This window comes from Phoca vitulina, unplaced genomic scaffold, assembly GCF_004348235.1.
Source record: "Phoca vitulina isolate PV1807 unplaced genomic scaffold, GSC_HSeal_1.0 scaffold62, whole genome shotgun sequence".
Classification (NCBI taxonomy): Eukaryota; Metazoa; Chordata; class Mammalia; order Carnivora; family Phocidae; genus Phoca; species Phoca vitulina.
Genome location: NW_022589765.1, coordinates 7,861,658 through 7,877,920, shown reverse-complemented (window position 1 = coordinate 7,877,920; position 16,263 = coordinate 7,861,658). Strand labels below are relative to the sequence as shown.

General features: G+C 37.1%; 1 protein-coding gene across 2 annotated transcripts in view; it reads right to left on the bottom strand.

The window, feature by feature from the left end:
* KLHL13 (kelch like family member 13) overlaps window positions 1–16,263 on the bottom strand; it is a 203,618-nt gene that overhangs the window by 112,922 nt on the left and 74,433 nt on the right. The window contains exon 2 of one of the 2 annotated variants that reach the window (XM_032391353.1): window positions 4,994–5,067. In XM_032391353.1, coding sequence (XP_032247244.1) covers window positions 4,994–5,043 — 50 coding nt within the window. In that variant the 5' untranslated portion in view covers window positions 5,044–5,067. Of the gene's footprint in view, window positions 1–4,993; window positions 5,069–16,263 lie in introns of those variants that run through there. The other variant, XM_032391347.1, reaches the window with a different exon arrangement.

Below are 16,263 nucleotides of genomic sequence, written 5' to 3'. Positions count from 1 at the left end.
ATTTTAGCACATGAAAGTGGTTAGCACTTAGCGATTGCAGAGTAAATGTTTGTTGAATTACCAATCGGAGAAACGGTTAGATTTTTTTGATGAGCAATTACTACATGTCAGACATTGTGCTACGCAATGGGGATACACTGCTTCAATACACTCATTATCTTATTTGAATAAGCACTTTAAATTCATGTTAAACCTATATAATAATTTGGGAGGAGTTAGTTTTTTAAACCAGGATCATGGTATGCCTGCTTTCTTGAATTTGTCAATTTTCTTCAGATAGGTCTGAGACATTTTTGTTGGGGTTATTACTACATACTTCTGTTTTATGGTTTTTGTAAATTTTTTTTATATTATACCTTTTAAATGGCTACTTCTGGGATAAATAAAAGGTATTGGTTAATTTTTACCTTATATCCCACTACTTTTTTAGCACTCATTAGAATTCTATCGACTAAGAAGTTGTTTTTAAGTCTTAGCTTTTGTAGGTACGTAAGCCTATCTTCTAAAACTTGATCTTTTTTTTTTTTTGTCTCCTCCTTTCTGTTAGTTATGCTACTTTATTGACACTGGTCAGAATTTATTTTAAATAACGATGACTGTAGGCATCTTTGTTGCTGCTTATGGAACTACTATATTACATGCTGGATTGTTGGTTTTAGAGAGATAATTATTTTTCTTATTAAGAGAGCAAGTTTCTTTGACATTTTTTAAAATTTTTTTTAAGTTATCTCTACACTCAACATGGGGTTTGAACTCAAAGCCCTGGGATCAAGAGTCACATGCTCTCTTGACTGAGCCAGCCAGACGCCCCTCACATTTTTATTCTTAAAATGGGCACTGCATTTTTTCAAACACTTTCAGCATTTATTTTTTTAAGATTTTTATTTTTAAGTAATCTCTACACCCAACGTGGGGTTCAAACTCAAGACCCCGAGATCGAGTCACGTGGTCTACTGACTGAGCCAGCCAGGTGCCCCACTTCAGCATTTATTTTATTTTTTTAATGAGATCTATTGACACGATGCATCATATAACTTTCATTGTATTAAACAATTAACACTCTGGGATAAAACATTCTTAGTCACAAGGGGTCAATTCTTTGCATATATTCCTGAATGTGTTTGGTTTATATTTTATTTAGAATCCAAAATTGATCTATAATATATATACACAAACAAGCAAAATTTTTCTCAGATTTTGATATCTGAATTATGCAGCATTATAAAATGAATGGGGCAGTTTTCCATCATTTTTTATGTTCTCAGTTTATTTAGTATCAGAATTATCTGTTTCTTTCAAAGGAGTCTTATTTATAATAAAGATTGTAACAGTAGGAAATCACAAGTCACTGATTTATAAACTAGGGGTCATACAACTAGTTCCTTATGCCTTGTGAGGTATGGCTCAGGTTATAATTCAGATCCCTTGTCGTGTACAAAGGTATTAATTTAAAATTAAAACTACAAAGAGGCTTTTCTTTTATAAAGTGTTCTTATTAATTATTCAGATTCTATGTCAAATCTAGGACATAAGTTCATTTCTTTGGTTTCTGGTCAAGAATGCACTTATAATGTGAGGGCTACAACCATAAAACTTCAGGAAGAAAGTCTAAAATTTGGGAGAGCACAGATTTATTGGGTAAGATACAAAAAGCATGAGTATAAAAGAAAAAAAGATAAACTGAACTTCATCAAAATTTTTAAAATTCTGCTCATCAAAAGACACAAATAAGAAAAACAGGATGGCAAGGCACAGATTGAAAGAAAGTATCTATAATGCAATATATTGAAATATTCAGAATAGGCTTAAAAACTCCTCAAACGATGGGGGCGCCTGGGTGGCTCAGTGGGTTGAGCGTCTGCCTTCGGCTCAGGTGGGATCAAGCCCTGTGCCAGGCTCCCTCCTCAGCGGGGAGCCTGCTTCTCCCTCTCCCCCTGAGTGTGCTCTCTCTCTCTCTCACTATCTCTCTCTCTCTGGGTCAAATAAATAAATAAAATCTTAAAAAAAAAAAAAAACACCTCCTTAAACGCAAAAAGAAAACAACCCAATTTTTTTAATGGGTAAAGGACCTGAACAGATGAAAATATTCTCAAAATCATTACACATGAGGAAAATGCAAACTGAAATTCATTATGAGAAACCACTACACACCCAAGAGAATGGCTAAAATTAAAAAGGCTAACAAGGGAAGCCTGGCTGGCTAAGTCAGTAGAGCATGTGACCCTTGGTCTCAGGGTTGTGAGTTCAAGCCCCACCTTGGGCATGGAGCCCACTTAAAAATAATTAAATTAAATTAAAATGCTAACAATACCAAGAATTAGCGAGGATTCTCACTTGTCACTGGTCAGAGGAGAAAATGATACAATCACTTTAGAAAAGTCTTTGGCAAGGGGAGCTTGGGTGGCTCAGTCAGTTAAGTGTCTGACTCTTGATTTCGGTGCAGGTCATGATCTCAGGGGCCTGGGATCAAGCCCTGCATCAGGCTCTGCATTCAGCACAGAGTCTGCTTGTCCCTTTCCCTCTGCTCCTCCTCTGGCTCTCTCTCTCTCAAATAAATAAATGAAATCTTAAAAAAAAAAGTCTTTGGCAGTCTATTAATGTTAAATAAATTATATATACATATTTAATATATGTTACATAAAATAAATTTAATAAATTAAAATAAAATAAATTTAATAAATAATTTATATATGTTCATATTTTAGGGACATATCCAAAGGAAATTTTGTGGCTATATATAGCCACAGAAAGATTTGTACAAAAATGTCAAGAACAGCTTTATTCATAATAACCGAATAATGGAGCAACTTAAATAACTATGAACAAGAAAATGGATAAACAAATTGTGGTATAGTTAAAAAAAGGGGGTGGGGGGCACCTGGGTGGCTCAGTCGTTAAGTGTCTGCCTTCGGCTCAGGTCGTGATCCCAGGGTCCTGGGATCGAGCCCCACATCGGGCTCCCTGCTGGGCGGGAAGCCTGCTTCTCCCTCTCCCACTCCCCCTGCTTGTGTTCCCTCTCTCGCTGTGTCTCTCTCTGTCAGATAAATAAATAAAATCTTAAAAAAAAAAAAAAGGGGGTGGAATACAACACAGCAATAAAATAGAAAGAACTACTGATACCGGCAGGAATGATAAATTTCAAAATCATTATTTGGAACTAAAGAAGCCATACAGAGTGTCTGACTCCATTTACACAAAGTTCAAGAAGAAGCAACATGGGGGCGCCTGGGTGGCTCAGTTGGTTAAGTTTCTGCCTTTGGTTCAGGTCATGATCCCAGGGTCCTGGGATCAAGCCCCGCATTGGGCTCCCTGCTCAGCAGGAAGCCTGCTTCTCCCTCTCCCACTCCCCCTGCTGTGTTCCCTCTCTCTGTGTCAAATAAATAAATAAAATCTTTTTAAAAAAGAAGGAGAAGAAACAACACTAATATCCTAGTCAGCATACTTGTTCTCTTCAGTAGGGGTAGAGGGGATAGAGACTGGAAAGGGGAAAGAGGTAATTCTCTGGAAGGATGGAATTGTTTTATATCTTGATCTGAGTCGTGGTTACCTGGATGTATGCATGTGTAAAAAACTATCGTGATGTGTATTTAAGTATTTGTATATTTTATTGCACTTAATTATATCTCTATAAAAAGAAAGATGTATATTTAAGTGTTTGTATGTTTTACTGCACTTAATTACACCTCTATAAAAATAATGGAAACAAATTCAAGTATGCTATAACTACCTCAGTTACTCACTTGACCTTTGGAAATCCTGCCCTGCTACTCTTTCCTCTTCCAAATGTGTGATACAGACCCTCCTACTCAGCAGTCCTTGGACTCTGCAGACTCAACTCACCAGTAGGAATTCACCCCCCCACACACATTACTCTTTTCTTCTCTCTTCTCATCCAACATGGCCACACATTATTCCTGCTAGGATTTCCTTGCTTTCTGCATCTCTGAACAGTTTACCTTACAGCCCCTTGCCCACATGAGAGTACACATTCCAACAAACAGGCACCCATCATATAATATTTCCGTAATAGGATTATTATGTAAAATCCCTAGTATGGTATCTGGCAAGTAACAATGACTTCATATATGACCCCTTCCTACTTCAAACTCTCCCCTCTTTTCTTACTCTTTTAAGATACACCTATTTTAAAGCATATCAGAATTCAGAAACACAATATTGTATTTCAAAATAGTTAAAATCTCACATTTACATTTCAATAAGAGCACCAATATACCATGCATTATTTGCCAAGCTCTCTCCACACCCCACAGACACTTACTTAATCCTCAAAACAACCCTGAGATGTAGGTAATACTATCCCCAATTCATAGATGAGGAACTTAAGGCACTGAGCAATTACGAAATTTGCCCAAGACTAGACAACTAGTAAGTGTCAGAGCCATGATATAGACAACTCCCGCATATTATTTCGAAGGATTCACTCAAACCATGCAATTCAACTACTGGGAATAAGGGATACTCTTTTGCACCTACAAAGCAAAGGCTATGTTTCTTTAAACCATGAATTTAAAATCATAAGTTGTCAGAGAAAGTTCAGAATTTCTTATAACTCTCTGAAAAAGTTTTAACTGGATTTTTAAATAACAGAAATGTACAATCACAGGGCAATACTATTTTAAAAAAATACTTGGTTGAGACATCTGTTCTTAAGCAATGGATACCTGTATTTATTCACTAACATGCTTTAAAATTAAAAAATGAAGTCAATAGCTCCATTTACTGAATGTCACGTGATCACAATTTACACCAATTATGATGTCTAATTATATTCTCTACTTTTTCATTAGCTCAGAACACACGGTCACTAACATGTTCTTCATTCCATCTGTTTGTCACTCATTCTTACATTCACTCATATAGTAAATATTTTATATTATTCCAGGCATTCAACAAATAGCAACTATGTTAGGTATATAAATAGGCGGGAGAGACATTATATAACTTATAAGGTAAATTGCTTCCATAAATATACCGGTTACGGAGTATTGCAGCAACTGATTCCCCTCTATGAAGATGATCCATCACCTCTAACACTTGGATAATGACCTGTTCAGGAGGAAAAGAAGTCAATATTTACTATAAAAATCAATACTAGAATTTTCAAATTATACTATCTATGTAATATTTTATATATTTTGTGACAGAAAGACAAAAATGTATGTCTGTGTTCCCAAAGTCCATATTCTAGCTTATGAAAATTAAGAAAATGGAGAACATTGAAGGAACTGAATCTGCAACAGTCAAATTATCTACAAAATTCCATAGTGGCTCATTAAATAGCACTGACTGCATTTCTGTGAAATCATTAGAATAACAACCAAGTAAATGGGAAGTTGGATTAACCCTGGGGAGACCTGAGGAGTCTGGGTGAAGTTGGGAGAGACAAGAGAAGTTAGAGGTGAAGAGTGGAGGCAAACATGTACCAAGTAGAGACACGGACAGCACTAAATCCCGAGTTACCAGGAGCACATGAGGCCTCAAAAGCCATAATCAGGGCCCACAGTTTTAGAAGTGGTTGGTCAAAATTAAGGCTAGAAAGGCATAGAAATCTTAAAGACATAAAATAGGTAGTGGGGGTTGTTTTCTTGATCTGGACTGAATTTTTGTTTGGTTGGTGGTTTTTTATAGAAAAAGAGCCGGTGAGGTGGTAGCAAACTAAATCTAATACATTGTTTCTAGTCGTGTGAATGCTTTGCATTGGAGATGTATATTTCAAGGGTTCTATTCATTTCAAATATACTGGGAAGCAGAACGGTATACTTTACTTAAATATTTCTTGTTAATAAAATCAATTTATTGCACGGGGGAGATAAAAATGCAGAGTATGCAATTTAGTTTGTTCATATAATTATGCTTGTTATAAAGCTATGTGAAGACCTCAGATAATTAAGTCAGAGAAAAAAGGTTCTCTTCATTGTTCCGCTGCCCCCTTCCTGTCTCTTAATTTGGGGTCAGAGCAAAAGATACAGAAGGGGAAAAAGTACTCTATTTCTTGGGTCTGAATTCTGAATTCTGAAAAAGAAATCAAATGATAATTTAGCATTTTTATTTATTTACACAATCATATTTTCTGTTATTACAAGAAATTGAGTAGCCTAAATGAAAAAAAATTTTTTTAAGCATCTCAAAATCAACTGACCTTTGGACTTATCTTTTCTAAAAATGTTGAATGGTGAGAGAATTTTAAGGTGTTGAGAAATTTTAATTTTTTTTAGACTACACAATTTTTTAGAAGATGTGCCAAGAGATAAACAAGCATATCTAGATTATCAGTAGGAATCTGGTAACGTGAAAATAAATAACTCTTGCCCCTTTTCATCAACAGCATCTAGAGTAGAACACAGAAGTCCCCAAAGTAGCTATTCAAACTCTCACTCAGTCCCATGGTTTCAACTAATCTACCTGCTGCATCTCAGAGTCTGGGGCTCTCCCATTCAAATTCTCCAGATAACAAACCTCAGGTCTCCTGAGGAGCAGGGAGTGGATGACAGGACATGGAACTCCAGCCATTTACTATAAAGACTTTCAAGGAACAGCCCACATTTTCAATCTCAAGACTTCTTCCTGCCTTCCGCAGACCAGATGCCCCCAAATCTTGAAATATTAGGAGTTGTATGGGAAGAATTAGTTGGTTTCTCTCAAAAGTTCGTGTAGGGGGAGATTCTCAAGTTGTTAACTTCCTTTGACTAAATAAAAAATTAGTTTAAACCTTGCAATTGTCAATGTTGCCCCTCCTGTTCTCTTTGTCCTTTTGAATTTTTCCATTTCTTTAGTCTCATTTTAATGAAGTTAGGAAGGGAGAGGAAGTAAACAATGTAAACAATGATCAATTTACACAAGATTTAACTAAAACCAGCTGTTTTTCAATCAGGGAATCTATATGATCAAATCTATGTATTAGAAAATTGACACAGCTTGCAACGTGGGGGTAGATCAGAGAAGAGAGAGAGAAACTGGAAGTATGGAGACTAGTTAAGAAACCACTTTTATAGTCAAGGCATGAAATAAGAGCACAGACAAGAGCTATGGGAAAAACCAGGGAAAACGAGGACTTCAGACTGACAGATCATTGGTAGATATTAAAGGGATAAAGTGACGTCAAAGACAAAATCTATTTACATAACTGGGGGAAATGGTAATGATAGCAGGTGAGGCAGGGTAGAGGGAAGAAGGAAAAATATCAGAAGGAAGGAGAACAAGGGTTTGGTGCAGACATACTGAAGTCCTCTAGGGCACGCCATATAGCATCGAACAGGAAACTGGATATATATACCCAGATTTAGACTGGAACTAGAAATGAAAATATGAGGATATTTAGCCAGTTAAGTAAGTGCTGAAGTAAAGAGATTGGGAAATATTCCTCAGAAGTGTATTTGCCATGAGAAGGTGGAATTCCAAAAACACTGTTGTGCAAGAAACCGAGGAAGATAAGCTAGCAAAGAGAGAGACAGCAGGCAGGAGGGAAACTAAGAGAAATGTGAGATTAAAGCTAAGGAAGGAGGTGGGTACAGAAGAGTGGCTGGAAGGTAGGTATTCGACTGTTGCAAGTTCTGTCCAGTCCAAGTAAGATGCCAGCTAAGTGATGTGACAGCTATAGTCAGTGATTACAGGTGCGGAGAACTACACTGCAGTGGTTTGAAAAATAAAACAAACATAAATGGGGGTGCCTGGCTGGCTCAGTGGGAAGAGCATGCGACCCTTCATCTCAGGGTCGTGAGTTCGAGCCCCACGTTAGGGGTAGAGATTACTAAATAAATAAATAAATAAACTTAAAAAAACACAACGACACAAATTCTTTCAAGAACTTGAAAGGAACTCAAATTCATCAGGGAATTACTCTATGGTAATGGTGGCCTCCAAACAAGTAAGGGAAAAGAGATGATTAAATAAGTGATTGGGGAAGAATCAGGCAGCCACTTAGAAAAATAAATAAGCTTATACTACTTCACTTCACATTAGGGGATGCTAAATAAATTCCAGATAGATCAAAGATTAAAAGGGAAAAAATGAAACCCTGAAACAGTACGAAAGAAAACCCAAGTGAAATTATTTATAATCATGCAGCAGAGAAGGTAAGCAGGACCCCAAACTGAGGAACCATAAAAGAAAAAAAACTGTTAAATCTGACTGTACAAAACAAATTAAAACTCTGTACTTCAAAAATATCACAAAGTCAAGTGGCCTTTGATGAGCTAGGAAAAAAATATCCCCCCCCACATGACAGACAACAAAGGGCTAATGATTTGAACTTACAGACACAAAATTAATAAAAACAATAAAACATAATAGTAACAGTGAACAAATGAGAGAAATAGGACGTGCACACAAAAAAATACAAATCATTAAAAAACAAATAAATACAATTTAAATTGAGGCATTGGTTCACCTATAAGATTCACACACACATGCACAAAGTCTGTATATCCATTATTAGTTTGGGAGGAATGTTCACTTTTCATTCTAGACTCTTCTGTCCAACTTATTCCAAAATTTAAAAAAAGGGGGATCCAGCAAAAGAAATAAGAAAGAGTGGCCACGAGGTAGGAGAAAATCAGGAAGGTACGGTAACCGAGAAGGCTGAATAAAGTGTTACAAACAGAAAGATGTAATCAAGTGTGTCATATACTGCTGAGAGGTGAAGTGAAGAACTGAGAAATGACAACTCGATGTGGTAACAAGGAGGTCACTGGACACCTTGATGAGAGCGGTTTACATGGAATGGTGGAGAAAATGGCTGCTGAGCATGGGTTCAAGAGAGAATGAAAGGAGAGAGAGGAAACAAGTACATACAACTCTTACCAAGAGTTTTGCTTTAATAAGGAGCAAAACAAAAAAAAAAGGTGGTAGTTGGAGGGGGGATATAGGGTGGAAGGAGATGTTTTTTATTTTGTTCTGATAATGGGGGATACAATGGCAGGTGAAACCCACAAAAATGGAAACTGAAGAAGTATGATAATATATAAAAATTTCAAGAGCACGTAAGACCATATGTGTGTGTATACACATATACGTACATGCATACCCACTATATACACATACATGCATACAGAAAAAGCATTAAAATATTCATGGGAATGATAAACTCCCAACTGGGGACAGTGTTACCTGAGGAGAGAAAGGGAGAGATGCAACTGAGGAGGGACAGACTAGGAGCTTCACCTGTATTTAACATTTTGACAGGTGTCTGGAAAAAAAAGGCAAAATGCTACGGTATCACATAGCTAAGTGGTGGTTATAGGAGGGGTTGTGATACTGGTCTCTGTACTTTTCTGTATGCTTGAAGTATTTTAATAAAATGAAACGAAAAAGTATACTACATGATCTCTCCCCTAAATTAGGGACCGTGTAGATGAGCAGACCAGACATGACATACAAAGGCCAGTAAATATAGATAGGTGGATAGAACATTTGCAAAGATTAAGGAAAAAGGCAGGACAAAAACATAAGCAGACATGCATTATAATTAAAAAAGACACACTCCTCCACAGCCATGCTACTCTCGTGAATAAAGGGGAAACTAATCATTACTCAGAGCACACACCTGACAAAGACGTAATTGTGGTTTTGCCCTTAAAATATCCTACCTAGCTCACCAGAAATAAAACTGACAGGACTGCTTTGGATCGCTGAGATAACTTGCATAAGTTCAACCAATTTTACTCTTAAGCATTTATTTTAGGTAATTTGCAAATCTAATATTTCACAAGCACTTATCCTATAGTTAGATGTTATCTCAAATAGAGATTCTAGTTTATGACTTAGCACTTAATTCAGATCCACTGTCTCACTCTGTCCTGCTCTGCCCGAGAACCAACAGCTTTAAAAATAATGAGATTTGAGAAAAGCCTAGCCAATTTTACACCATGTAAAGTAAACCCTGCTTATGAGCTAACCTTATGTTACATAAAAGAAATTCAGAGTGGCTATGATCGTCTGCCTTCATATAAAATTTTGTCAAGCACTCTGATAAGAAAAGCTGACAGAAAAGATCAGTGAAAAGTGCTCAACACTACAAAATTGAAAAACTGCACAATGTAGAAAAATTGTCCATAATTGCACTTCTCTCAATCAAGTTATATATAGCAGCAGCACCAAAAATTCCGAATCATCTTGACACGGCAAAAAGTGACGTGTAAGAAACAGAATTGGGGGCGCCTGGGTGGCTCAGTCGTTAAGCATCTGCCTTCGGCTCAGGTCACGATCCCAGGGTCCTGGGATCGAGTCCCACATCGGGCTCCCTGCTCCGCGGGAAGCCTGCTTCTCCCTCTGCCGCTCCCTGCCACTCTGCCTGCTTGTGATTCCTCTCTCTCTCTCTCTGTGTCAAATAAATAAATAAAATCTTTTAAAAAAAAAAAAAAAAGAAAGAAACAGAATTGTATTCTTTGGGAATATAGTTTGTTATACAAAAGCTAATTTTTAAAAATGTCACGGAGGGTTAGACTATCAACTCTTTCAGCTTTCACCCAGGCCAGACGCCACACTCACCTCCCACCTGGGGCGCTGAAAAGGGCCCACCCGAAGACACTTGTGTACTAGATGTTAAACTGGGTGGTGATTTTTTCTTCCCTAGAGTATATCTAAAACCCGCTAGGACTAGGTAGTATGCTCCCACATATGTGCACCCATCAGAAAATTTGCAACGCTAAAAATTATGAAGGCTGCAACTGTACCTGATTTTAGAACATTTATGCAAGTGATCCATCTGCCTGTTTTCCTCCTTATCAGCATTCTGTGCTGAAACGAGGGGGTCCAGAGAGGTCTAAGAGCCACTTCTGGTTCTAAACTCCTACCAAAAAGACTAGATTCCCCATGTTCTAGAAGTTTCTCCCTTTCCCCTGGCCGCATGCTAGGATGGCTGATACACTGTCCACAACAATTACGGTTTCCTTTCCATAGTCACTGAGGCCTGCCCCTGGACCACCATGTGGTCACTACCATCTTGTTCTGGATTGCTACAGCATACAGCACACACCGGTTCTGCTAATTCTTGCAATAATACCACTCTTTCCTTCTTGCTCTGATCCCTTGGTAGTCCCTTTTCATTTCGTCACTCAGGCTTCAGGAATTCCGCTGGGACATATCATTAGCTGATGGCCTCATTCATCTTATCACTGCAACTGGCCTTTTTACCTGTGTTCAAGTTGCTACCCTTGTATTAATACAATTCTATCTGATTTTTCTAATAGTGGCTGCCCTCTTGTAAAAAGGGCTAAACTTGGTCTAACAACTGTTTAAGTGTCAACTGCCAAGCTTAGCTGTCTTCATTTCTTTCAGTTTCATGTTATCACCCTTATCTACAGGAGCGACACTGTAGTATGTTTCACTTTTAAGCACACCTCTCTCTGCTACCCATCAAAATCCTTATGCTAAATTATATACTCAGTCTCTCTCACTCCATCTCCCTCTCTCTCAGGCTAAGTTTCCCCCATTCACCTGGTTAAGGAATAGTGCATTTCTCACCATCCCCGTCTACAGTCTTACTTTTGGAAGTTAGCAATTTGTTTCAGCCTCTATAAAGTCCATTCTACATAATTCATTAAGCACTGTTACACAAACATCTTGCAAGAAAAAAGAAATGAGAAAAGGAAATATGTGTAAGTAAAAATAAAAATCATTATTTACATTGGTGGTCCACAAACCAGAGTATGTATCAGAATCCCCTAGACGGTGAGATAAACAGAGATTGCTGGGCCTCATCCCCAGAATGTCTCATTCAGTTGATGTGGGATGGATCTAGAGAATTTGCTTTTCTAAGAAATTCACAAAGGATGTTGCTGCTGGTAGATCATGGATGACACTTGAAGAACAAATGATTTACAGGTAACACAGCTTCTATACAAAGTTCAGAAGAGTCAACTGGAAAACTAATCTAGTAAAATGCCCACTACAGGAATATCAGCTCTATAAAGACAAAGGTGTCTTATCTTCCAACAAAATCTGTAAAATATCTAGGAATGAGCTTAAAAAGAAATCTGAAAGACATAAAAAATAAAATTTTATTGGAGTTTATAAAATCATAAAGGACATGAATAAAAGGATACATGGATACAAATACACACACACAAATATCGAATAGAAAAACTCAAAATCACAAAGATGCAAATTTCCCTCAAAATTCATATAGAAAATTCAACTCAATGCCAATCCAATTAGCAAAGGGTCAGAATTTTTTTTGGTGGAAGGGGATGGATATTTTCCATGTTGAATTCCTCAGTTCATCAGAAAAAGAGAACACATGAAAACCATCCGAAATTTTTTTAAAGCAGAAAAATAAGGGAGGAGGCAACCTTCCCCTGCTGATATTAAAATGTGCTATAAAGAGGGCACCTGGGTGGCTCAGTTGGTTAAGCGTCTGACTCTTGATTTTGGCTCAGGTCATGATCTCAGGGTTGTGAGATCAAGCCCCACATCGGGCTCTGCACTGGGCGTGGAGCTCACTTAAGATTCTCTCTCTCGAAACAAACTGAGGGTTCTAAAGGGGAGGGGGTGGGGGAAGGGTTAGCCTGGTGATGGGTATTAAGGAGGGCACGTTCTGCATGGAGCACTGGGTGTTATACGCAAACAATGAATCATGGAACGCTACATTAAAAACTAATGATGTAATGTATGGTGATTAACATAATAAAATTAAAAAAAAAAGATTTTCTCTCTCTCTGCCCCTTCCCTCTCCTTCACCTTCCCTCTCAAAAAAATAAAAATAAAACAATAAAATGTACTATAAAGGTACAGTAACTATAACAGTATGGTACCAGTATGGGGACAGAGAGATCAATAGAATCAAGTCCCAAAACAGATCCAATTGCATATGGTTATTAACTACATGGTACATGTGGTACTTAGGATCAGTAACTAAAAGATGAATTTCTCAATGAATAGGTTTAGGGAAACTGGCTATGTTAGGAGAACTGAAATTCTATCTATACCATATATATACATCCCACAGATGGAATAAATAACTAAACATGAAAACATAAAGTTGTAACAGTAAAAGATAAAAAGAATATACATTTTTAATGAGGCAAAGATAAAGTCTTTCTAAGGGCCAACACAAAACTCAGAAGCCACAAAGAATATGAAAATGGTTTCTAAGTCTGTTAGTGAAAAACAAGGTTACAATTCTATAAGGTACAATGCACCATAAACATCCTGAAAAGATAGAGCAGCCGGTGGGGAGATGAGGAGGAAGCCTGCAACATGGAACAAACAGGTCTCTTAATGTTCACAATACATCAAGTATTCCCCCCCAAAATTCAGTAACAGAAGTGTGCGTTCCAGTAGGCAAGTATCTGAAGAGGCCTGGCAGAGAGAAAGAGTAACAACAGAAAGAAAGAATAACAACAGAAAGAATAAGTGTAAGGAAAGATGTTTGACTTCAACTGCACATGCACGTGTGTGTGTGTGCGTGTGCGCACGTGTGTAAAACCGGAGAAAATCCACAGCCATATTAAAGACACATTAGTTGCACAACACCCTGCTCTTTCCCGCATCTTCACCTTCAAAAGATAGTAAGACACCTCTCGGGTCCTATTCACCATGGAAAATCCTATATCTCCTACGAAAACTTCCAAACAAGAGAAAGACAACAAAACAGAAAGAAGGCGGCTTACAAGAAACCTACAAATGAAATCTATACCAAAATTCAGGAAAGGTAAACAATTATTGTGCATTTTACTGGGGAAGAAAATGAAGTGGGTATCATCTATTAAAGCTTCCAGTTTGGGGTGCATTTAAGCAAGCAGGTGAAGGTTGTTTTTCCCCATCTCCATGCAAGCAGGCCATAATTCAATTTGTCCTCAATGTTCCAAAGGGCAAAATTCTTAAGTGGTTTTATATTACAGTAATCATCTTACCAGAAAGCTGTTTATCCAAGCAAAATGAGATTCACAAGCGATCTGAAAACAGAAATGCTTGTATCTCCAATATAATGGAATAATCAAGTTCCAAGTGACTGCTGAAAAATCTAGATGCAATGCAGTGTTTTTATTACATTATATTTTTCTAGTATTATCAAAGTAAAGATTGAATCATTTTATTGTCTTTGCACAAGAGATCGTTAAGCTGATGGATTCTGGTTTTCAAATCAATCTATAGCTGAAATCTAAAGTCCATGCTTGAAATGCTAAGCAATATCTAAACAATAACAAAAAGAAAAGTATTTCTTTCACAGTGATAAGTTCAGTATGGCATTTCTTTAAAAAGTATTAATCATTCCTCAATAACTTAGGTTAATATGAATAGAATCCTCTGACTATATTTTGAACAAAATTTTTATGAGAAATTTTTGAAAAATTCACACAGGTGAGATTCGTTAGTCTACTTGTTCATATATAATACACATTTATATATTTTTATATAAAATACTAGATATAATACTTGTTATTCTGACCAAGAATATTGGGTAGAATATTGAGTTCTACCCACATGATCGATCAGTTATTTATATTGAATTAAGAACCCTCTTTAATTAAGAACCACTGTAATTTATAGACCACAATCTCAGAAAAAAATTGGGCATTTAATAGTAATCTGCCTTGGGGCACCTGGGTGGCTCAGTCGTCAAGCGTCTGCCTTCAGCTCAGGTCATGATCCTGGGGTCCTGGGATCGAGCCCCGCATCAGGCTCCCTGCTCAGCGGGAAGCCTGCTTCTCCCTCTCCCACTCCCCCCTGCTTGTGTTCCCTCTCTCGCTGTCTCGCTCTGTCAAATAAATAAAATCTTAAAAAAAAAATAGTAATCTGCCTTCTTGAAGTTTTATCTTATTCTTCAACATTAAATTAAAAAGATAAAGAATTTCCTTTTAAAAAGATACAATACTATTTGACATCCCATTCGGGCATAATCAACATGAATCAACTAAATGAAAAACAACAATAAAAATCTGGTATCACAATTAGTATAGTCCATTTACTAGAGTTTTACCTCTTTTTAGTAAGTAACTTTCAAATATGGTAAGACTTGTTAAGTGACAATTCATTAGTCAGAACTCCACAGAAAGCCAACTCTTTCAGACTAAGAGTTTTCCAACATAAGTCTCCACTTTACTAATTAGGCCACTCGATTTTTACTGCGCAAGGGATTCAAGGGATTACAGGATGCAGGTGTGGATAAAGAGAATAGTTTTCCCGGGCCATAACAGGTAAGTACAGCAAATTTAACAAAATGAAAGAAGGCAGGAAGGGAGGTGTGGGTACCACTATCATTCATACGATCTTACATATCCACAGTGGAAGTTGTATTATGGGATTTAGTTAGGTCCATAGTTCACTGATGAATCAAAAAAGTGGAAGTAGGAGTCATTTGTGATTTGCCTTATCATTTGATCTACAGCCAAAGTTTTTTCTCTGTGCATTGGCCTACTAATTGAATCTTGGCATCTTCTTTCATAAATTAAGCTCACCATCACAATAAATGCATGAACTGTGATTTATAGATTTGCTTTCTTTAAAACAGACAGAGACTATAAAGGCACTTGCAGAGCAGTACAAATTCAGAATCCTTAATAGGTTTTATAATTTCCCCCAAAACTTTAATTTTTTTTTATTTTAAGTAAACTCTATACCACACACAGGGCTCGAATTCATGACCCCAAGATCAAGAGTTGCATGCTCTATCAACTAAGCCAGCCAGGTGCACCCCTCCCCCAAATCTTTTAAAATGGCAGGTGCAAGACTGAAGTGAATGCAGTTACACCTCAGGTTCAAAATTTTAAGAGGGTGCCCAAAACTCAGTATTAAAATAAATGCTAATTTAACGCAATTTTTAAAAAGCAACCCACAACCCCTGTTATAGTTAATAATAAAAGATTGGATTCTTTCCCTCTAATATGAGGAACAAGACAAGGATAGATATCCTTGTGCTCTTACCACTTCTATTCAACAATGTGCTGGAAGAAGTAGCTAGAGCAATTAATTACTCAAGGAAAAGAAATAACTGGCATCTACATTAGAAAGGAGGTAGGTAATAAGACTATCTCTATTAGCAGATGAATTGAGCTTGCATAAAGAAAATCCTAAGGAACCAAGTAAAAGACTATTAGAATTAATAAATGAGTTCAGCAAGGTTATATACACCAAAATCAATTGTACTTGTATACATGTGCAATAAACAAAATGAAAATGGAATTAAGAAAACAATTCCAATAATAACAGCATGAAAAAGAATAAAAAAACAGGAGGGTGCATGCATCCCAAATAGGTGGCCACCCCTAGAGTGTCTGGCTCAGGTGACCACAGTGGATTGCACTA